The 24,753-nt window shown below is 33.5% G+C and overlaps 1 protein-coding gene across 5 annotated transcripts in view; it reads right to left on the bottom strand.

Moving 5' to 3' along the window:
• The window catches only part of PCNX1 (pecanex 1), a 172,468-nt gene that overhangs the window by 85,322 nt on the left and 62,393 nt on the right, over positions 1 to 24,753 (bottom strand). For 2 of the 5 annotated variants that reach the window (XM_082617814.1, XM_082617816.1), the window contains exons 7-9: positions 18,974 to 19,106; positions 12,810 to 12,994; positions 260 to 350 (exon numbers count right to left, since the gene is read on the bottom strand). In XM_082617814.1, the coding sequence (XP_082473940.1) occupies positions 260 to 350; positions 12,810 to 12,994; positions 18,974 to 19,106 (409 nt within the window). The remainder of the gene's footprint in view (positions 1 to 259; positions 351 to 12,809; positions 12,995 to 18,973; positions 19,107 to 24,753) is intronic. The other 3 variants (XM_082617817.1, XM_082617818.1, XM_082617815.1) reach the window with 2 other exon arrangements.

The following is a 24,753-nucleotide window of genomic DNA, read 5'->3' as shown; positions in this document are numbered from 1 at the left end:
ATGGTAAGATCTACAGGAAATTTTTACTTAATTTTTTTAAAATACATAATAGCTTTTGTTTTAAGAATAACAGCTTTCTTTTTTTCCACAGCAAAAAATTCTACTTTAATTCTTTGGCGACAAATGCATAATGACCATTTATTTAACCCAATATAAACAAATGTTTTCAAAATAACTTTTCTATCTCAATGTTTACAAACTTTAAAAACGGCAAACATATGCAAGTATATACACTCCCCTAATATGACTTCACACATACCAGATATTGGATGCTCTTCTTGCTGCTGGTTCAAAATTCACAAGTGACATATCACAGCCACCAGTCTCATAAAGCGTAGAAGAGAACTTACCTAGCAAATAAATGATTTTTTTTAAAAAGCCATTAGAATACTCAGAAATTTTCCTTCATGAAACACTAATTTTAAGCTTGTTACAATCTAAGAAAATGTACTATAACCTTCTTTTCCCAAAATATTTAAAAAACAATGATCTACATGTAATTCAGCATGATGTGAATTGAAAAGGAATGCTAAACAGTGTGGCAAAATGTCAACATACACAATCAGGTGTTAAAAGTGATTTAAGTCAGCTTGTAATAGCAGTCTCCTTCTCTTTTCTCCTCCCAGCACATTCTCAATTCAAATTATAATACAAACAAACTGAATGTTGTTTAAAGGTCACCTGACCACTACTTACAAGTGGTGAGTAGCCATTTGGAGGGCTGCTTAAGTTTTAAGATAGCTCAAACTGCAAGACAACAAATTTATGTGATTACCTTCAGAGTTTTTTGGTTTTGTTTTACTTTTAAGAAGAAATGAAAAGTATCAAAATGGATCTAAGGAAGTTCAATGAATGAAGTATAATAATGTTGGTGACAAACTACAGTATTCAATGAATATTAATAGTTGTATGATTCTACAAGAACTCTATGAAAGAATTCAGGAACACCATTTGCTGTAGCCAAGTATCTACAGAACTGATAAAAGGCTTAGAAATTTTATTGGTTGCAAAGAATATAGGTTTGAAAAAAAAAACTCTTAAAACGAACTGTATAACGTAAAATGATTTCTGATAATGGAATTTTAGAAACCTGAATACTGTCTGAAATGCATGCTGTACTTTGAAGATCTATGGTAAGCCATATCAATGGTGGGTAGGGAGCATAAATAAATGAATATAAATTTCTAGTAGGACAATAAGATGAGGTATATAACTGCAACTGTTTGGATCTAGTCCAGACTGCCTTTTGAGTATTTATGAGGTTTTTGTTTTACTAGCTAGAACTACTGAGGTTATAAATATGAGAAATCTAAAGGGCAATTTCAACTTGATGACAAGGCTAAAGGATTTCTTTTCCATGACTACAATGAAAACAGTATACAATAAGAATTTTTATTTAAGTGAAATCCTTGAAAAATGACAATAAAAGGCCCCCATAATGTTCTAATATAATCAAGGGTTCACAGAACATTTCAACAACTACTTCTTTCGTCAAAAGGACTAGAATCAGAAAAAGTACTTTATTAAATAGGATTGAGTACTTTCTATGAGTCATAATATTTTATCCTATTATGGTGTTTTCTGTAGTAGCATTATTTTTGGTCAAAATACTCCTGAGATAAATTAGGGAAAAAGGCATTCTGTGAAATGCTCAGCTCATTTGCTGTTTTTCAAGGGAGGATTACTGAGCATGTAGATTATCTAAAACTCCGCTTTTTACCCCCGTCTTCTAGCCATGAGTTCCTCACTCTTAGCACCTCTAACAGAAACCAGAGTAGGGAACTAAAATGAAATGATAGAGTTTTCTGAAGTGATAGGGTGGGTTGAAGAAATTGTTAGTAAAGACAAAAGTTAAAAACTGCCTTGACTGAGATTTTAAAATTATTTTTAAATTGTAACTTTTTATGCTGTGCTCTTTCCTTACTTATTAGCATGTATAATCAGAGATGGGCTGTGCTAAAATTAACTTAGATTAACAGAAGAAAAGAAACACCTGATCAAAATCACAGATTGCATAAATGCAGAAGAATATAAAATCATATTAAATGACTAAATCACAGAGTAACAGAGCTGGGCGGGCTAGTATGAAATCCAGTAAGAATGGAATACATAAATATTTGTGTTTATATCACATAATTTGTGTGTATTTTTGAAATAATTCTATATTCAGTAGAATTTAAATTATTGGAGTATATTCTGAGTATTTAAGCATTCCATGGGATTTTTAGTAATATAAGTCCTGTTCTTGGGATATTAAAAATAATAAATATTTATATGCAACTGAAATCAACTAAAATATTACTCTTTGTAATTTTCAAACGAAACAGTAAAAGATGATTAAGTCATTACTGCAACTATGTTGTCTTTTATGTATAGATGTCTAGTATGAAACTTATAAAGAAATGGGTGCATTTTAAATAAAAATAAAACAACCCCCCAAAAGCTTTTCAGAAAGAAAGCTGGAAAAACTGAGTAGTTTTATTACTACATAAATCTACAACTACAACTACAAATCTACAACTCTGAATGCATACAAAACCACTGAGTAACAAGGAATAAAATTTAAAATTTAAACAAAGCATAAAACATGTCTAAGAAAAGGGCAGTTATAATTTCAACAAATGTGCATGACTTCAACAGTGCTTGTTTTTTTTCCCTAAGAAGCTTCTGTCTACCTACTAACTTTACAAACATGTCAGGTTCATAAAAACATACATGGCATATGTCAGAACAAACTAACTTTGCATTAAGGCTTCATGGTGTAGTCCCAACTTAACTCCACCAAAAGAACAGATTCTATGTCCCTCTTACATCTTTGGGCTTGGCAGCTGACAGCACTTCAGAAGTAACAAATTTTATTCAGAAGATAATTCAGAAAAATAAATTACACTAAAAAGTGTTTAGCTTAAGGTTTCAGTGAAAAACTTAGTAACATTTTAATATATGAATATAATAATCTACTAAAGACATCTTCAAAAATAACCAAAACAGAAATAAGTACATATTGCTATTGGTTTATAAAAATTAATAATATCTTAAATTTGTACAAATCTTCTTAGCAAACATAACAACTTGACATATATCTCATTTGAGATTAAAACCATAATCACAGTTAACCTTTCTGAACTAATAAGTAAATGTGCCCTTATTAATAACCCTATTTTAATAAGTATTCTGTATTTAGAAAAATACTTCCATTTAAATATTATTTCTAATGAACATTAATTGGGAAGAAAGTAGAACATCAATGAACTATGTCCTCCTCACATGCATTATGATTATAAACTAAGTTATCTCCTCATAATTCAACTCCCAGGTCATAACTAATTATATCTAACAGTATGGCTCTGTCATGATTTTAAAAGAAAATCATTAATTTCTGACAAACAAGATTGGAGGCTGGAATTTCAGACTTAATAATGACATTGGCCATGATATAGCATCTCTAAGATAAAGAAAAGTTAAGGCACACGGTATTTCTGTTTCAAATATTCAATAATGACTGCTATTGTCTTCAAAAATTCAATTTAATTCCACAAAACCCTATTTTTCTTGAGGTGGGAGAATTTCCAGTAACCACAGGTCAATACATAAGTGATGAACAAGAAGATAAGTAAAACTGAATATTGATTTAAGGAACAAGGACACTTGAAGCATTTCCCTGAAGCCACAAATTCAAAATAAACACTGGGGACTTCCCTGGTGGTGCAGTGGTCAAGAATCCGCCTGGCAACACAGGGGACACGGGTTCGAGCCCTGATCCGGAAGATCCCACATGCCGCGGAGCAACTAAGCCCGTGTGCCCCAACTACTGAGCCTGCGCTCTAGAGCCCGCGAGCCACAACTACTGAAGCCCGCGTGCCTAGAGCCCGTGCTCTGCAACAAAGAAGCCACCGCAATGAGAAACCCACGCACCACAGCGAAGAGTAGCCCCTGCTCACTGCAACTACAGAAAGCCCGTGTGCAGCAATGAAGACCCAACGCAGCTAAAAATAAATAAATTAAAAAACAAAAAACCAAAATAAACACTGGCAAAACACTGATAAAAGACATAGAAATTAATGAGATTCTCTAATTAGTCCTATCAATAAAGATCCTCACCACGTAACACAAAGTTCAGTTTATATTGTGAGAAACCCTTAATGCATTCTTAATGTCACTCATTTCACTTATTTATCTTAGAAAGAGGTGGTTACCAGAAGGACAAATCATCCGTAGGGTTGTTCCAATCTTCCTAGCACCAACGACAAAGAAGGCCTCTTACATTTCTTGGACGATTTCGTTCTGTAGAACCCCACCCTACACCCCCATTCATTTTGCATTCTCCAAGCCTAACCCTGATACACTGCTTGACTTCTCACTTTTCTAGCATTATTCTTAGCGCAAGGAGGGGCTACAAGAGCAAAGAGAGAGAGAGAGACAAGGGAGGCAGCTTTACGAAGTGTTTTTAGAAGACAACTGGGGGACTACACACATCTATCTCTATGACGAACTTGAGTACTCTACGAGAAGTGTCTTTTTCTGGCGGTGATGAGTATTGTGCTCACAATATCATTCCAATGAATACATGACACCTTTAAGAGAGGAGGCCTTGACAAGTTCCCATTTCTTGGATAGCACCCCCCTTACTATGAGTGGTGCCTGTGAGTCTCTGAGAAAACAAGAGTTTTCACCCAGACAGAAATGCCTCATTTTACTGCTGCTTACAGGTTTATGGACCTGTTTCTCCCTAGACCAGGGATCAGCAAACTTTTTCTGTAAAGAGACAGATAATAAATATTTTAGGCTTTGTGGGCCAGATGGTCTCTGTTGCAACAGTTTGAGTCTACCACTGTAGCGTGAAAGCAGCCACAGAAAACACATAAAATATTTACTTTATTTACAAAACAAGCGTCAAGCTAGATATAGTCACCAGGCCATAGTTTGCTAAAGCCTGTCCTAGACCAAAGGCCTTACTTTTATAAAATCTCTTTAATTCTTGTGCTAAATGGAAATCAAGTCACTATGTTGCTCCTGTTCAATACGACAACCAGCCCTTCTTCCTAGAACGTGCAATGATGTGCTAGGTTTTTAAAACAGGAGAAGGATAAGAAAAAGGGTAGAAATGAGAAGAAAGAGGTTGGTTTAGAAGAGAGCTTTTGAGTACTGGTAAGAAAAGACAGATAAACTCTATTGCTTGGTAACAGTGAAAGAGATTCATATACTGATATATTTTACTGCCACGGTCACTGTTCGCTAGTTCTGACTTAACACAACATGTCAATTCATTAAGTGGAATCCCCAGATCAGGTGAACCTTCCAGAAGTGAATGTACAAGTTCATATTCTGATATAATTTCATCATCTCACATCTCCTTCAAAAGGGCAAGTCTTCCTCATCTTGGTAAAATAATCCATAACAATGACATCAATGACATTACAAGTGATCAGATAAATAAACAAAAAAAGTCACAGAATGGGAGAAGATATTTGTAATTTGTATCTGACACATTAGTTGTATCTAAAATATCAAAAGAACTCTTAAATGTCAATAATAAGACCAACAGCTTGATTTTAAAACTGAGTAAAAGATTTGGACACACTTCACAGAAGATATATATATATATACATATATATATATATATATATATATATATATGTATAGTCAATAAACACACCAAAGGATCCTCATCATCCCTGCTCATAGGAGAAATGCAGATTTAAGCCACAATGAGATATCATTATACACCCATTAGGGCTAACATTTAAAAGGCCAAAAATAGCAAATGTCAGTGAGAATGGGAACAACTGGAACTCATACATGCTGGTGGGAATATAAAATTACTTTTGAAAACATTTTAGACATTTTATTCACGAGAGCCAATACCTGGAAACAACACAAACTTGTCCATTGACAGATGAATGAATATAAAATATATAGTAAGCTCATAAAATGAATACTCAGCAACAAGGAACATACTGCTAACAACATAATGAATCTCAGAAGCACCAGGCTAAGCGCAAAACTAAACACAAAAGGTTTCATATCGTGTAACTGCATTTATATGAACTTCTAGGAGAGGAAGAACATAATGGCATAAAGCACACAGTGGATGCCTGTGGCCAGGAACAGAGGAGGCGCAGACTGCAATGGGGGCACAATCTTTTGAAGACAATGAAAATGTTCTGTATCTTGGCTGTGGGATTTCACAGGCGTGCACATCTGGTAAAACTCACCAAGTTGTACATGTTGAATGAACACAATTTATCATGCCAAAATTATATGTCAATAAAGTTGATTTAAAAACAAACAAGAAAAAAAAGACTAGTCAGGTAAAAGACCAAGTAGATGGATGAACATGAGACAGCATGTAGTCAGTGAAATTCCCACACGTTACTAATCAAGGTTTTGGAGAATGAGTGACATCCGTTGTTTTGTTTTTGTGTTTCATTTTTAAAATATGACGCATCGAAAGATTCAAAAGCAGTATATAAAATGAAGAAAGTTCCCCACTCCCCACAGAAAGCCACTGCCAAGAGCACTTTCTGGGTTCTTCTGAAAAATTTTTATCTACATTTTGTCCCCAAGCAAATGGATCATTCTCTTCATACACACTTTCTAAAATTTACTTCTTTTGCTTACTAAATAGCTTACCTTTTCATGTCAATAACACATATATATCAAGTTCTGAACATCATAGTTATGTTCATGAATAATACACCAGGGGTTCTCCAGCAACAGACATTTAGATTGTTTACAGTTTTCCAAATTACAAGCAATGCTACAATGAATATCCACGTACATGTATCTTCGCATGTTTGTGAAACTTGTGGATTAAAATATATTGGCATTTTTGGTCTATTGTTCTAAACCTCCCTCCAAAAATGTTCAATCTTGTAGTGGTCTATTTCACCAGACCCTTTCCAACAATGGACATCACTACACATTCAGTAGATGAAAAATATCATAATCCTATTTTTAATTTGCAATTTTAAAAATTATGAGCAAAGTTGAGCTGTTTGCCCATAATTGCAAGCTACTTGTAACTCTCAACTTTTCTAGTAGGTCATTGATCTTAATCTTACTGATCTGAAGTGTTTATTGTCTTACTGTGGCAAAGACTGATGACTGGCCTCCAGTATGCATCTTGTCCTTATCCCTTTTCAAAATAGGACCTTCCCCTCAGTGAATTTCAGCTGAGCCTATGTCTATCTACTTAGAGACCTCTCCCAGCCTCTCCTGAAGCTAGAAGTTGCCATGTGACTATGTATGAGCCCATGGAAGGCAGGAGAAAGTGACAGGCACATTTCCCAAGTCACAGTCTGAAAGATAAAGGCTAGCTGTCCTTGACCTTTTTTTAGCACCCCCCTCCCCACTGCCCTCCTGTCTGGGGGTAAATGTCAACAACTGGAGCAGTCACCATGGACCAAGCAGGGAAGCCATATGTGGAAGATAAAAGAACCAACCCATCTGCTAGGGACGGCTCCCAACAGACTGTTATGAGAGAAATGTAAACTTCTCTCTAATTTCAGTCACTGATGGGGGATGAGGGAGGGCAGGTCTCTCCATTAAAGACTCTACCTATATTCTAACTAATGCACATACTAATCAATTTAATTTAGAATCTTAAGAATGTTAACGTTAGAAAGCAGTTAATCTAGTGCTTCAATGAATTCTTTACAACACAGACTGGCAAGAGACAAATCAGATATCTCAACCAGTCTCTGTTATCTTCTGTAAAATTCCTAGAGCAGTTCAAGCATCCCAAACTTTAAAAAATAATATGCCGGTAGTCTTTCCACAGTAACAATGATAAACTTCTGAGCATTTCCAGGAAATGACGGTTAGAGTAGATAAAATAAAATTTATCTAGGTTTATTTTTAATATTTGTGGGGATAAAACAGACACTCTCAAACCCTGCCAGATAAAGTGTAAACAAGCTTTCCATAAAGCAATTAAGAGTATACATCAAAGTCTCAATAATGTTTATTTCCCCTTGACGGATAATTCCATTTCACTGTATTTGGCCTAAGGACATAATCACAGCTGTACAGAAAGGGCTGTGCAAAGGATGTTCAGCAGAGTGTTTATTACAATAGAAAATATCAGGAATCATCTTGAAGACTAACAATGGGGTTAGTTAACTGGTTAAATAAATTGTAATAAATAATAATGTTAACAATAATAGTGATGATTATTTATGTAATTTACTATTGCCAGGCACTGTTCTAATTGCTTTCAATATTTTAATAGGTATAATCCTCACCACAAACCTATGAAGTATTATTACTATCCCCCTCTTTGATACATAAGGAAACTGAGGCACAGGGAGAGAAAATAACTTGTCCAAGGTCACACAGCTAGGAAGTGGTAGAGCTTGCATTTGAGGCCAGGAAGTTTAACTCTAGAGCTCACTATTCTACACTACCTTTCATGTAGCTCGCAGTGATAAAATATTACGCAGTCACTTAAGAACAAGTTAAAAAACAACATGAATAAATGTTCAAATGTGCTAAGAGAAAACAGCAAGAAGCAAAACTCATACGGTGACATAAAAGTCATACAACATCATCCCAGTTCTGTTAGAAAAGCATATACATGTATGCATTAAAAAAGAAAGGAAATAAAAATAAAATGTTAATAGTGACTATCTCTGAGTGGTAAGACTGCAGATGACTTAATTTTCTTCATTTTATTTTCCAGTATTTGTAAACTTGTATTAGAACATGCTTTTCCCATCCTTACACCAAAAAGTACAAATACATCCCCCTAAATTCTTAATACTTCTTCCTTCTAGAGATAATGAAGCATTTTTACTGTTTCCATAAAAATAAACATTTTACTTTCATTTATAAATACTGGAGATATGGGGATATATGTATATGTACAGCTGATTCACTTTGTTATAAAGCAGAAACTAACACACCATTGTAAAGCGATTATACTCCAATAAAGATGTTAAATAAATAAATACTTTGTGTTGCCCTCCCCTGCAAAAAGGTACAAAAAAATAGAATTTGTATTCAAAAACAACAATAAAGGGTAAGATCAAGGTTGTTGCAAAAAAGAATAACTTTTAGTTTAGATGAATGAAAAAGATCTACCATAACATAGGAGACTAAAGTATGGACTCCAAGGTCCCTTTAAAGCCATCTTGACTTTTATTTATAGTAATGAGAAGTACTTAATGACAGAGCCCAAAATGTTACAGAGTAGTCCATAATAATATAATCTATTTTAAACACTAAGACTAACATAAAAATCACTGAAAGTATTATAGATCATCTGAGTCTCTGCTTTTTAAAATAAAAAATTTAAAAGTCTCCAAATTGTATTTCTCCTTAATAACGCATAGCTGCTATAAACTGCTTAAGAAGGTCAATAGGGTGTTGCCAGATTTCCGTTAAATCTTTTTCTAGAGCTGATCACATTTTCAAGGTAATAAGTTCTGTAGTAAAGCGGATTATCAGAAAGAATACCTTCTTTGTAAATACTTGTACAGTAATGAAATTTTTAAAAAACCTTAGAAAAATCAATTCATTACTCTTTAAACCTCTAATACATTAACGAAATTAAGAAAGTCTTAAATTCAGAGGAACACTACCTATGATATTTATATATTTTACGTTTATGTCTTGATAAACATAAAACTCTATTGTCCTCATTTCTTGCCTATAACAGTATTTTTATTTTTCACATGAAAATAATTTTATATATACTTCTCAAAACATATCCTCACCACCACTAATTTCATACACAGAAAAAAAAAGACAAATTTTCCTGTTTGATCCTATCTAGAATACTTCCTCTGAGATGTGATATATATTAAGAGTTTAACTATCAATTATAATAACCTATTTCATCACTACATCAATTTATTAGTCTTAATTCACAAGCGGAAGCCAGGATTAACATAAAAACTGTCTCTTGTGTGACTTACCTGGGTAATAAGCAAAAGTTTGTTTTATTTAGTAAAACTGCAGTTTAATTCAGACTATAGTATGAAATCAACTGCAAATAAGTTCAACAAAAGGCTGATAAAAAGAAAATTAACCTTTAGAACGTGGTTTTTACAAAAAGAATAACACGTTACATTGAAGGATTTGAGAAATTCTTTGATAGTAATTTCCTTTTCAAAGATTTTAACTTCAAAACTTACCCATCACTTACATAATTATTTAAACAAAGTTTCCGTGGAAATGAAGTCTATAAATGAGAAAGGAAGCCATCCAAATTTTTCCAACCAGGTTCTAAATTATACACTAATAATTCAGTTTTAAAAGTTATGATGAACAATTATTATGCCTGTGGAAAATGGATGATGAAAATGTATTTTCCTCTGCTGATTAAGCTACTAATAAAACCTTATAATGCCATCATCAATGAACTTTTCCACCATGTCCAGTGCTACCTGATAATCTTGAAATGCTAGATAAAATGCAACAGAAAAATGATTCTCAGGATTTAGTATAGGAAATGGATGTGGTTATCTATTATGACATCACAGAGTAAAAATGTCAAAAACATAGTTAAGGAAAACTACCTAGGCTTGGAATTAAATAATGCCTGACTGCAAGTTTCCTTTAATCAAAAAAGGCTAATATTCCCCACTTTAAAAAGTAAACACACAATTACAACATACACATGTATACACATGAAAACATTTATATGCACCCAAACATATATATGTATAAGTGGATATATGTAAGTTTGAGTGTGTATGTGTATGAGTGTGTTATATAAATGTATTATGTGTATTTATAAATTTTCACATGTAAAAATTATACATTTAAAATTTTCAGTTGAAGAAGCTAAATTTGGAAGGAAGCAATCCTTTGTAAATACTCCATACTTTCAGGGAATATCATGGCTAACTTCAACATATTTGAGTATACAGTATCCAAATTCATTCACACAAAATTATTTTACTACTGTTAATTAAAATCATGTAGAAAATTAAACTATGCAACAAAAATATTCTAGTGTAATATATTAAAAAATCAGTGTCTCTACCAATTCCTTCAAGTTCAGCAGCAGTTCATTTTACGAATCTTTTTTGGCCAACCTTATGTGCTATGAAACGAACAGGTATACACTCTCCATTGATTGTGTCTTTTGTGCTAATTATTACTAAGCATTCAATTTGGCAACGTTCAATTACCACAGGCCAAGAACTATCAGAAAGCAGTTAACACAAAAGATAAAATCCAAATTTTAAGAGAATATCCTGAATATTCACCAGTAGATGCGATATGTACATATTCTCAATAATCTGCATGTGGTTTAAGCATGGAACTTTATAACTAAACCTTGCTTAGCAAGTTTTTTGAGAAATTAAGAATTTTTACAAAGGAAAATCACCTATTGGTTCAATTTATTCTTCATCTGACAAGAGTTTAAAAATCCAAAATGGATTAAAACTAAGCTTAGCTAATCTACTACCAAATGATCAATGGACAATGGTGATAGTGACTGTAATTTTACACATACAAATTGACAAGTCCTCTGTTTATAGGAACTTTGGGTTAACCCAAGAGAAACGTCAATTAAAAGATACTATTTACTCAATATATTTGCAGCTAAGGAAGCATCCCTACTTTCAGTCAAAGTAACTAAATTAAAGTTTACCTTACTCTTTTCAAACACCCTCTTTATAGACTCCCTGCTCTCTGCAAATTACAAACTCAAAAGCAAAAGCCCTCTAAAATTAAAATGTTTTATTGCCTTCTCATTTTATTTAGAAATCACCGTACATTCTAATGTATAAATATCTTAGATGACCACTTTCAGCTTTCTATAAGATTTGCTAAAGATGACAATTTTCATCAATATGCATATCTAATACTTACTAATTCTCTCTGTAACTAAGAGTTTTTACAAAATGGGAAAAGAGTCAATAAATAGCATATGAAATTTTATTATACCTATTTTGGGCACCCTATACCATACATCCTTCTAGTAAAAGCATCAACTAAATTATCTTCTTTATAAATGAAAGACAGTTATAACATGGAGAAACAAAATCACAGTAAGCAAATATAATACTTTGAAATGTGTATTTCTGAATAACAAGATTTTCTTCTTCATTATATTTACTTAAATTGCTATTAACCTGCATTTTGAGCACGAGAAAGCTGAACCGGACAGAGAAATAGAAAACAAACCAGTATAAAATACTGTCTTTTTAAGGCATTACTGAGGCTTTAAACTATACCACCTCTCTGAGAATTAACTATTTAATAACTTATATTTCTATTTTTAGATGTATTAACAGGAAAAAGAAAAAACTTTATAAAGTCATTTGATAGTGGTATAGAGCCATCATGTCCTCAGAATACTGCATTTAGAATTATAGTAAGTCCTATTTCTGACAGACATTGAAGTAAAATATAGAATACTTAAAAGAAAGATTATACAGCAATAGGCCATTAGAAAGTACTTTTGCCTTTCCTGCAGCAGAGAATTCAGAGAAATTAAGGTTCAATCAAAATAATTTTTAAAAATTCAACAGTTCACCACATGGTACAAATGCCAAGAAATAATAAAATTGCCCAAATCGTTATAAGAGGACAAAAGCATGAACATTTATTAATACGTTACCATTAATAACGGACATGCTCAAAAGAAAATGTAGAGTAAGAGTTGAAAGAAACAGAAAAGGGAAAAGCAAATATCAAATTCTCCTTATACACAGGGCAAATCCTAAAAAAAAGTGCTCTTACGCATAGTTCCAAAATGAAGCTACCTCAGGAGAGAAGTGTAATCACTGTTACCCATTATCTGCCACATCAAAGTTTTCCGTCACCAAGATTACATAAGGCCTGCGTACCAAGTTCATCGTGCACACTGCTGCCGCCTACAGCAGATGCACTGTCATGTGGTGCTTCTAAGTGGACACTCCCATTTCTCACCAGCAAGGAGGCGCTAGCGCTGAGCACTGCAGCCTGGGAAGGGGGGCGGGACTGGACTTTGACCTGGGCTGTGGACTGCTGGTCTTGCGGACCATCTTGAAGGCTAGGAAAAAACATGGATTGGGGAGACATTACAGGGAAGAAAAGAGAAAACAATAGCTAGAAGTCAATATAGAAAACTAATTTTAAAAGATTTCAGTGTAACCTAAGAGCGAGCCAACAAACTTTGTAAAATATGCAGATCATACTGCCGGCTTAAAATTTCCAGTCTTTAGAAATCTGATTCACGGTGATGAACACAGAAAAAGTTCAATGTATACGTAAAGCAACCAATCTGTGACACCTTTCCACCTCAAGACAACAAAGTTCTCGTATAAGGAAAAAAGCAGCAAAGAAGAGTCACAAGTACACTAAATATATGTAGGCTGTAGCTGGTCCCTCATAGAAAAAACCTATTTTTTAGTTCAATATGCATTTTTATAAATAACCTTGATATAATTATTCTAGAATTGTTCTTTCAAATATTCTGGCATCTCAAATTCACAATAAGACAAAATTTCTATGCACTTGAAAACCAAAGAATCTTTATCAAATGCAACCAAGATGACAATTTTGAATCAAAAGAAAATCACAAACTAGTGAAGATAACCAGAATAAAAAACACTGAATCAAGTGAAATAAAAATGACTGCTGAGATGCTAGAAGAAATATAATTCATATATAAAGTGATTTTTCTACCAAAAGCCTACATAGTTCTGCAATAAGGCCACAGGCTTTATATACAGGTGTTAGTTAACAATAATTACATTCCCTTAGTGAATTTTGTTCTTATCTTTTCCAATTCATACCAAAGTTTCATTACAAGAACCCATCGTTTTACAAAACCATAAAAATAATTTGGAAAACAGTAATTTCTCAAGGGATATTATAATCTTTTCTGAATTTTACAAAAATTTAAAAATACTTAGTATTTTGTGATTATAAATGTTATTAAAATTATCTAAATTATCTAAAAATTAGATAAAATTAAGAAACTATATTATATTCTTAACTCATTATGTTTATATATATTTTTAAACACTATGAATTTAAATTTTCTTAGTATAACACTCAAATTTAAACTGATCAAACTCATGAAAACACTTTGAGTATAATTATTATATGTCGTTCTCTACATGATGTTCAATGCAACTCTGCACTATTATTAAAATTATTAGACCTTTTAGGAATTAAAAGAAGTATGTTACTTAGAATGGCCTCATTCGGTAACTTTATCATTTTCATGAGTATCAACTTCTCTCTAATCCTTTGAATTTAAACACAGCGGTTTCTCTGATGTCTATAAAACAAGACTAATCCTGCTGCAGACTGGGAAGAGAGCTGTAATTTGAAGTAGAGTTGAGCCTTGAACAACGCAGGGGTTAAGGAGCCGAATCTCCAGAGTTGAAAATCCACATATAACTTATAATGCCCCTCCTTATCCACGGTTCAGCATCCAAAGATTCAACCAATTACGGATCATGTCATCCTATAGTATTTATTATCGAAAAACACCCACATGTAATTGGACCCACACAGTTCAAACCCATGTTGTTTAAGGGTCAACTGTAACCATGAAATAAGACTAAGTAAAAAATACTTCAGGGCTTCCCTGGTGGCGCAGTGGTTGAGAGTCCGCCTGCCGATGCAGGGAACAGGGGTTCGTGCCCCGATCCAAGAAGATCCCACGTGCTGCGGAGCGGCTGGGCCCGTGAGCCATGGCCGCTGGGCCTGCGCGTCCGGAGCCTGTGCTCCGCAACGGGAGAGGCCACAACAGTGAGAGGCCTGCGTACCGCAAAAACAAAACAAAACAAAACAAAAAAACCTTCATATATTGCTTAAAGCTGTGGTTATGGTAACAGAACACACTCTGGAACTGTACTGTCTAATACAGTAGCCACACACGACTAAAGTAACTAAAATGTTAGTTCCTCATTCATGCTAACCATATTTCAAGTGCTCAAGAGCCACGTGACACAGCTAGTGGCTACCATGGCTACCACAGCTACCAGAGTGGGCAGAAGCTAGTAGTTAGTGTCTTCTATACTGGACAGTGCAGATGATAAAGTATTTCCACCACCACAGAAAGTTCTGTTAATCACCACTACCTGAAACATTAATTTTTTTTTCAGGCTTCTTTTAGAGCCAATAAAAAGCACATAATCTAAATAGAGCACAGGAATGTATGCAACATATTAAAAACAAATAAGTCTGCAAAACACTGACAATGCTTACCGGCACTAACTTTTTAAGTCATAACTATAAATAGTAAGTCTGTCCTTGGAAGCCATCTAAAGTTATCCATAAACCTTACCAAAATGACCAAATTTCACAAGGGAGAAAATTTTGAGTAGCTCAAGTACTATGATCCTTCAGACTCAGAAGACAAAATTTTATAATATATGTATATATATATACTCAACAAATTTTTCCATCAATTTCTTCACTTAAAAGTCATAAACAAACGTGCTATACGGCAGTTAGATGTATTCTAATGTGAACGTATTGAGAATACGTTAATCTTCAACGTATCCATATATAAAAGGTTTTCAAAATATTAGGCAATGCATGAAAATCAACTCCAGAATAAAGAAACAAAGAAAATTAACCAAAATCTATGCAGTTGTAAATGTCCAGTTTCCGAACATCAAAAGCTAGACAAGGGCCTCCCTGGTGGCGCAGTGGTTGAGAGTCCGCCTGCCGATGCAGGGGATACGGGTTCGTGCCCCGGTCTGGGAGGATCCCATATGCCGCGGAGCGGCTGGGCCCGTGAGCCGTGGCCGCTGGGCCTGTGCGTCCGGAGCCTGTGCTCCGCAACGGGAGAGGCCGCGACAGTGAGAGGCCCGCGTACAGCAAAAAAAAAAAAAAAAAAAAAAAAAAAAAAAAAAAAGCTAGACAAAAAATATTTATGTCCCTTGAATTCCTGTTTTCAAGAATCCTTCAACAAGAAAAAAGCGTATTATTTTTGCACAAATTGCTAAGAAAACTATTCCTGGAGGTGGTACTTCACCTTAAGCTAACTAATAATTGACAAAAATTAATCTTTTTTACAATACTAATTATATATCAAAACTATCAGTTTCAGAAAAGGTAGCAACTATTTCACAACACAGCAAAAGGTAGAAATTTAGGTTTCCAAACTATTGGCTATCAGTAGCATCACTGACACGCAGTCTTACTAATTAATTAACTCTTCTAATTTAAATGATAAAAAAATATAGTTGGTCTTGGTCTTTCCTTCCTCTGTACCACGTACTTAATATTTGACACATTCTGCCTTACACTGTTAGTTATCTTTGTATGTATCTCCCCAACTAAACAATAAACTCTAAGAGTATGATCCCATTATTGCTATGAATCTCCAGATTCCAGAGAACACGCAGAAGAGTATCTTGAACACAGTACACAAGCAACAAATATTTGGTGGATTCCTTCCTGAGTACCACAAAATGATATGAATTTCCAATTATGGACTCAGTTATTACTATGACCTTATTTGATTACAAGTCTTTCAATCTTATATTTAAAAAAATAAATTTAAGAATACAGTAAAGCTTCTTTCCCTTCCCCCAAATGCACTGATGATTTATTTTCATTCCAGTCCATTAACTAGAGTTCTAAAGATATCACATTTAGGCTGATAAATATAGAACTAACTCTTAATATTAGTATTATAGAATTTTTAAATATTCATTTTTGTTTTTATCTCTATTAACTGTGAAGAATTAATAAGGGCCTACAAGGTTAACTTAATGAACAAAAAAAACTTTAAAAAGTAATTCTGAAATAGGATATTCTAACAAGCATAAAAAATACATGCAAATTCTCTTTGTAAGGAAATTGATGATTCACCCCCAATCTTTGGAGACATATACTTTACCAAGTTGCTTTTTAGACTGTTGATTGCTTACACTATTCATTAAACTTTAAAATAAGTTAATACATTTTACTGATATTTATAGAGTAATTATAATTAGAGTATTATCATACCTATTCCATTTCTTTTTGACAAGTTTTTCAAGTTTTGCATAACCATGCTATCCTATATTTATTTAAAGATGAGATTATTATTATGTAACCCACATTGAGAATACCACTATTACTTTACCTGAATATTTTTGCAATTAAAAAAGGTGGTTTTATTCAATTGGTGTTTCTCCTAATTCCTCACAGCTAAATTTTATCTTAATTCATTCATAATGAAGTCAGCCTCTTTAAGGTACATGCAATCTTCGTACTGGAAATATCATGGAACCTTAACAAAATCTACATGCTGACTGATTACTGGAAGACTACTTTCCAAAAATCCTAATGTGAGCCCTTTACAAATAAAGGGCTCACAGCATATCCTCATTTGAATGGTGATGTATTTAAAACCTTAGAAAAACATGGAGAAATCCTATGTGGTTGGCTGGAGTTAGAACAGTTCTTTAATATTCCACCAGGCAGAGAAAAAAACCAAATTTGTCTACATTTGTTTAGTGAGTGAGATCCAAAGAATGAAAGGATTTTTAAAGACTAAAAAGAGAAGGTTAAAAAAGATTAAGAAATATCAACATGGAGTGAGAAGGTAAGCAAAGAGTATGTCTATGGCAAGTATTATTCAAGGGGAAAAAAGAAGAGGTTAGAAAACACAAAATAGGAAAAGTAAAATGAAATGGTGAACACTTTCTGCAGGTTGGGACTACATCCCAAATCCATCAGCAAAAAAAGTTACCTCAGGGAGCAAAGGAAATAGAAGAGGAGGGCTCACAAAAAGTAAAGGCACTCAGAAAAGATTTCTAGACCAAATGTTTCTTTTCAATGGTTGCTTCCCCATTTTTATATTTTAAATATTGGTTTAACTAATCCACACTGCATTATAAATTATGTATTACTGCAGGATTAATTAGGAACATGATCTATGAAAGATGAAGTTCCTGATGGTAATGTAAAACTCAGAAGAACAATCAAGTCTTAAATCCCAAGGGGAATATAAAATAAAGCAGTAATTTAAAGATATAAGGATTTTGCTATTTTCATGAACAAGATTTTAACATGGGAAGGGATTTATCTCTTCAAACCTACCATGCATTCAACAGCAGTTATTTCACCAAATTTTCTTCCTTTTGAATTTCAAAATGTAGTAAAATAATTTGGGTAATGATGCTTTTGGACAAAAGAGATTAATAAAAGCACACGGTATAATAACATACGCACTGCTTAAGCAAGCACATATATTTTCGTCCATATTTGTATTCTTTAAATAAAGCGTAAGTCTTTTGAATAGGTTTTTTTATATTTCTAATTCAAGCCATAGGCTCATTAGATTTGACATAATTGAGAATAAAAAAGCTTAAGAATTTCAATAAAAAATTACTCCCAAGATTATAAATAGATGCTTTCCTAATTAGGAATATTGGAAAAATAATTTTTTTGTTCAGCATACTATAAAGGTTGAGAAATTCACCATAAATGTACATACAAATATATATATCTGTATATATATATCTCCAATTGACCATAAGTTACCAAAAATTAAATATTCTAGTTCCGTGTCATTTACTAGGTCCTGGTGATTAATTTTCAAGCAATGCAAAATAAAATATATCATATTTTAGTGAAATAAAATAATCAAACTGGTTTATCAGGCTGACGTCAACAAGCTCACCACTCAGTCCATATTTGTTCATATTGAACACTGTTCAAGGTGTTCGGGAAAGATACTGCATTAATATTACTAACTTGGTGTAGGAAACAAAATGAAAAGCTGACTTAAGGCCTCTATTTACATTTTTATAACTGCCCTAAAATAATTTTTGTGATTTAAAATTGGCTAAACCAATCTGATCATTTTGTTTAAATAATGCAATATAAGACATGCATAATGCAATAAGCTCAGTCACATGCAGAGAAAGCCTAAAGAAGCGTTAACAGTATAGGAGAGAAACTGGAAGAAAAAGGAAAACAAAGCTATTTAATAAATGCTTTCTTGAGACTGACAGAACAAGTTAGAGGTCTGTTACATGCATGCTAAGCTTGGTGGAATTTTAAAATACCATACCTTAGGGGTGATCCGATGAGCAATGTAGGAGGGGTAGGGTTACTCCCTGCATTGTGCCGGCGCCGTACTGCCTGGCGCCTAAATGTGCTGCGTTCACGGCGAAATGACACTGCCTCCTCGCTGGCCTGTGCTGCTGCATCAAGACAGACTTAGGTCAAACAGGAGCCTAGGTCAGAGGCGTAAACAGCAGCTGAGCCTGTCCTCCCCAGATACGACAGATTAACAGTGAACCTACGAAAACCTTTTGGCTCAGTCAAGTTCCCTTTACTTTGAGGGTGGGAAGTCAGGGACTACACATATTCCTTTTTATTAAAGATAACTGTTTCTTTAAAAATAATGTTTCTGATGTTATCTGGCCTCACCGTCTTCTCTTCAACCTCAATTTTCTATTTTAAGATCTCTGTTGTTTTAAATCTTTTTCTAAAAGTCTTGTTTATTTAGTCCCATATTCCTCTACTGGCCCTTTAAGTCAGCCTTAAAAGTACTGTATGTGTCAGTTCCAACCAATGGTAAAGGGGCATTAATTTCTTCCTTTCATGAAGACAGTAAAAGCAACAGTGATAGTACTTGGGATGACGAGGAGTCAGGCAGTAAGTTTATCTCACACTACCCTGTGCCACAGTTTTGGCAGCATTAAATGAAACTGCTGCCTGCTATGCTGCACAACTAGCTTTTTAAATGCTCAATTCAAGGTAGCATGTGTGTATGTTAACTGTAGAGTAGTTTGCTGCCATCGAACTTTATTCAACTCCATGCCCTCACACTGGTCCCCTCAACACTAGGAAGCAAATGCCAGCAAAATATCACCAAAAAAAATGAGAAACCCATAGCTTAATCCAAAAGCAATAAAGTACCAACTAAAACCAAATATATAACAATGAGAAAATCAAAACTATGGCTTAATAGAATTACATAAAATTTTATAAAACCATGACTGATTTCGGTTTCTAAAACAAAACGCAAAATGATGTTTATCCATTTGAATCTAAAACAATTGTTTCCTATAGTGATCTAAATATTTTAAGAATCATTTTGATTTTGAGAAAGGGTATTTTGATACTAAATATGAATAAAGACAAAACAACTTAGTCCAGATGACATTTTTTTTTTAAAACAAATGAAAATTTCTTTCTTTTCAGCAAGTATGAAATGGATTACAAAATCAACAATGTTGTATTTGGACTTCAGTTCTCTGACAAGTGTTCTTGACGTTTTGAAGGCATTACTAATTCTCATCATTATTCTTCTTAGCAACAGCCATTTCCATAAATTTAAATGTTGATTTTAATAAAGTATTCTTTTAAATGTTTACACTTTTATCCCTTCCCCAGGCTGCCCCAGTGAACGTTCTTTGTGTAATTAATCCATTATAATTAGGAATATATGGATTACCTCCAGAAGACATGGACTTCTCTATCTTTAGGCAATGTTTTCTTTTATTAAAGGGACGATAAGCACAGAATTATTTCACCCACTTGGCAAGCTTCTGCCGGTAAGAAGTGTAAGTCACAAATAACGGGTCAACAATTTACATTCCTTCTTTCTTTTTCTGCTCACGCACTCCAGTGACATTCTAAAGTTAGACAACTAAATCAGAATTAAGCTTTGGGGCTTTGAATCCAAACCAAACTTGACTCCCGGAGCTAATACTTCTTTTCTTTTCTTTCACCAGTTTTATTGTGATATAATGGAAATTCCTTTAATGTGAAAAGGCTGTTACTTGTGATGTAAAAGCTCATGTATACAAAAATTATATATGACCTGTGAGAATAATCCTGATTAAATATGATTATTTAGAACTGTGCTGTCTAACATGGTAACCACTAGACATATATGGCTATTTAAACTTAAATTAATGAAAATTAAAAGTTCAGTTTACCAGAGTCATGACCCATATTTCAAGCGCTCAACAGCTGCATGTGGCCAGATACAGACACTTCCAGCACCACAGAAAGCTGTATCGTATGGTGCTGATTTAGAGAGTCAAGGATGCCTGTTTGTCACTGTAACCTACAGAGCATATTGTGTGCTTTGCCTATTCCTGACAACCAAGACCTCAACAGAGGAAACAGTAACCAGCACTGGCACTAAGAAGAAAACATAATATTGGCATGGCAGTCATTGGATGAAGGATAAAACAAAGCAAACAAGCCACTTGAAAGAAGAAATGAGGAATTAGATGAGTGACTCATATACCTGTTAATGGTTTTCAGACGTCAGTAAGGTTAATTTGGGTTAGGAAATTTTAAGTCACTATTTTAAACCTCAATTCAAGACTTATTTTTGAAATTATATTGAAGATTTCTATTCTTTTGTTGTAATAAACTATTGCTCAATTTACAGGTCAATTCACTTCTGTTAAGAAACTTTCAAACATTCTTTCTAGTTTTACATATATTGTTTCAACCAAAATAACAGAGTAAATTTACCCAGATAGAATTTATAGAGGATAATTTAATCCATAAAATGTACTAAAATTATTCAGAAGGTTTTGGAAAAAAGTAATAGATGATCCCTGAACACTGAGAAGAGGAAGAAGGGACATAGGAAACAGCTTTCTTTACTGTCTTCCTTCTACTGAGGACTTAATGGGGTTAATTTAAAATAAAAGCTAGTTATTCCATAGTATTGGGACAAAAAAACAAAAGTACGGTGTCCATTTGTAGTCAAAATGTTCTTTGGTTTCCCCAGAAGGCACTTTTTTTTTTTTGCTAGTAACATACCACCTACATTTTGTTATCTGCAAAATAACTATTAACACTATTTTCTTAATAGTTTTAGAAACATATCAAAAGTTTAGACGTCCATAGAACAACGTATTAAAATGGAGTTATGATTACTGCCCATGTTATCCTCTGTAATATTCAGGGTATAAATAACCAATGATAAAAGAATATTCAATGTTTACTAGAGTCACCCATTTAACAGTAGCTAGGATCACACATTCGGCTGAAAACACTGTGCTATTATTTATGGTCACACAAATAAGATTAAACCATGCCCCCCCTGGGAAGGTGCTACTTATAATAGAATATTTCCATTTGGAACAGGTTCCAGTGGGGGTCCAGTTCTATTAGAGCCGAGGGGGAAAAAGTGTCTAAAGCTTAAAAATAATTTGCTGTAAGCATGCTCAGTCAGATAAGTTATAGCCTTACTTGATGAAAATTCACTTCCACAATCCAACTGCAAAAAACTCTTTTTGAATCCTTTAACTTTATAAGAGAAAGAAAACAAAAACAACAAAATCTTTTAACTAGGGAACCAGAGAGGAGAGAGAAAACACTTTAAAACCTGGTTTTGAAGTTGATATTGCTTAAAACTCAGTATCCCCTGGCAAAGAATAAAATTAACTAGTATAATAATGAGTATAAAATGCAAACAGTAAAAATTTAGCACTCTAGGTACAACTAAATTTTATGCATGTGTAGGTAAAGGAGAAAAAAAATCATAAACATTCAAGTGATTCAAAAACCATGAATGGCAAGACAGATATAAAGCACTTTCAAGGACATATATTTAGACAAATGTGAATTTTTTAACATTTAAAAAAAATTATAAGAGTCTTGACTTTCTAATTATTTCTTTGTGTTAAAAAGACTTCAAGAGACTGAATTACCATCATAAGTTTAAGAGATAACTTCAGATAATTTACCTCTATTTCTGGAGTGTGATACAATCATTCAATTAAGTTTAAACATTCTCATGCACAAGGCACAGATATCCGAAGATATTTTAGACAGCTGTGGTCTGATCTATTCCTAAAGACCACAGAGAAAACAACATATACACCTCCCGCCTAAGGAGTTACTTCCCATTTATCTCAACGAGTTAAGGAAAATTCTACACATTCTATAGTGAATTATTTTAACGCACTATTTTTTTTTAATATGGGGGTATTAAAACAATAGACTTCCAGTTTGTTTTAGTCTGTTAAAAAACAGAGAAAGCATTAAAGGCACTAATATACTTTCAGGATGACTGGGATGGCACAAAAGAACACAATTTGGTGAGGCAGAACGTGAGGCTTGTTCATATTGTATCTCAAAAATCGGAAAGTTATGAGCAAAAATACATATAGAAAAAGATGCCACTTAAAAATGATGCGTATCATACAGCTGACTGCTTAGTGAAAGGATTCATATGTAATAAGCTGCTTTCTAGTTGTTACATGCTGCTATGGCTGGCCTCTTGTGATAGCTCAATGGCTAGTAAATGAATTGATAAAAATTTAGACAGAAGACACTACTCAAGAAAGGTGTTGTTTTCAGAGGGCAGTGTCTATTGTAGGAAAAAAGGAGTAAATTTGGGAAGATCACGAAAATAAAAATGTGTGTTTTGGTACCACAGAAGCAAGCTGTTTAAGCCAACACTTTAAGGAAAAAAGATGAAAGTATGAAACCAATATATACACCTTTCAGAAAATTAAAATATAAATATAAACATTCTGAAATACACTGAAATATTCTTCAAGGTAAAAATTATTTTACTTAAGAATTAAGTTATTATATGGAGAAATGAACATTCAAATGATTTTGCAAAAAACATTTTAAAGGAAATATTTTAGTCTAGGCATGAAATCCATCTTATCTAAACATCTTTTCCCTTTCTTACTTTCCATGTCAGTCAAGAATGATGCTAACATCAGCATGCAAAGATTTTGTTCTAATATAGAAACAAATCCTTACAAGCATCATTTTCTGGGTGGCCAAAGAACAAGAATCTGCTGCACAATTTCTAAGCATTCATTCTGAATTTAAATCATTTCCATCTATGAAAACATTTTAAAGGTCTACTCTATTTTTTTGACACATGAACCAACAAACAGTAGCAAACAACAACAAAATTATTAGCTGTATCTTGAGTTAGAGAATTTGCATATCTTTATTGATACTCTCCATAATCCCAGGCCGTCACACAAATACAGTTGGGTAGACAAAGTTAAATGATACTCTGGAGTCATTTAGGAACAGTTCCTAAAAGATATATAGTTTAAGGATTACTTACTTTCATAGGTGGTTCCTAATTTTTTTGAATCCTTTGTGAATGGTCTGATAGACCCTCTCTCCTGGAAAACTGCACTCAGAAACAATTTTGAATATATTTTCAGGAGATTCACATAATAAGGGATCATTAGTGAAGAATATATATTTGAAGTGACATATTTGAAAAGGAAAACTTCCTTACAAATGGCATCAGTGTCTTAGTTTTCATAATAAATCTAAAAAGCACTTGACACATGGAAGCTTGTTAGAGTCTGATCATTAACTGTGAGACATGCTTAAACAGTTATTATTACTGTTTCACAATTGAGGAAATTGAGACACAGGTTTAATGGCTTGCCAGACTATCCAGTTAGTAATTAGAGGTGGTATTAAAATGTAACTTTGAATCCTTAAACAGAACTTTACTGCTGCTAGAAAGAATGGGCTGGTTTTGGGAATTTGATATACAAACCCTTATTTGCCTCATCAATAAAATACCTTTTCTTGACACTGCTTTAAGAGAAGATAATTTTTTCAAGTAACTGAAGCATACAAACCTGCTTACTACATCTAATGAGCATTCTTCTATGTGGTTTTATATGTCTAAGCTTTCTTCTCAGTATAGACTAAATATAATACAATCTTTCCTTAGTCACAGACATTTATTAGTGCGTTATACTGTAACACAGCATTAAGTTATGATTCTGTGATGTCCTTGAACAAATTAAGATAGTTTGCCCTGGATTTAATGACTCCCTACCATTCTGTTTTTGGCACTGGTGTGTATGGTTATTCCAG

The sequence above is a fragment of the Mesoplodon mirus genome, assembly GCF_964341445.2.
Source record: "Mesoplodon mirus genome assembly, chromosome: 4".
Lineage (NCBI taxonomy): Eukaryota > Metazoa > Chordata > Mammalia > Artiodactyla > Ziphiidae > Mesoplodon > Mesoplodon mirus.
This window is presented reverse-complemented; position numbering and strand designations above follow the sequence as displayed.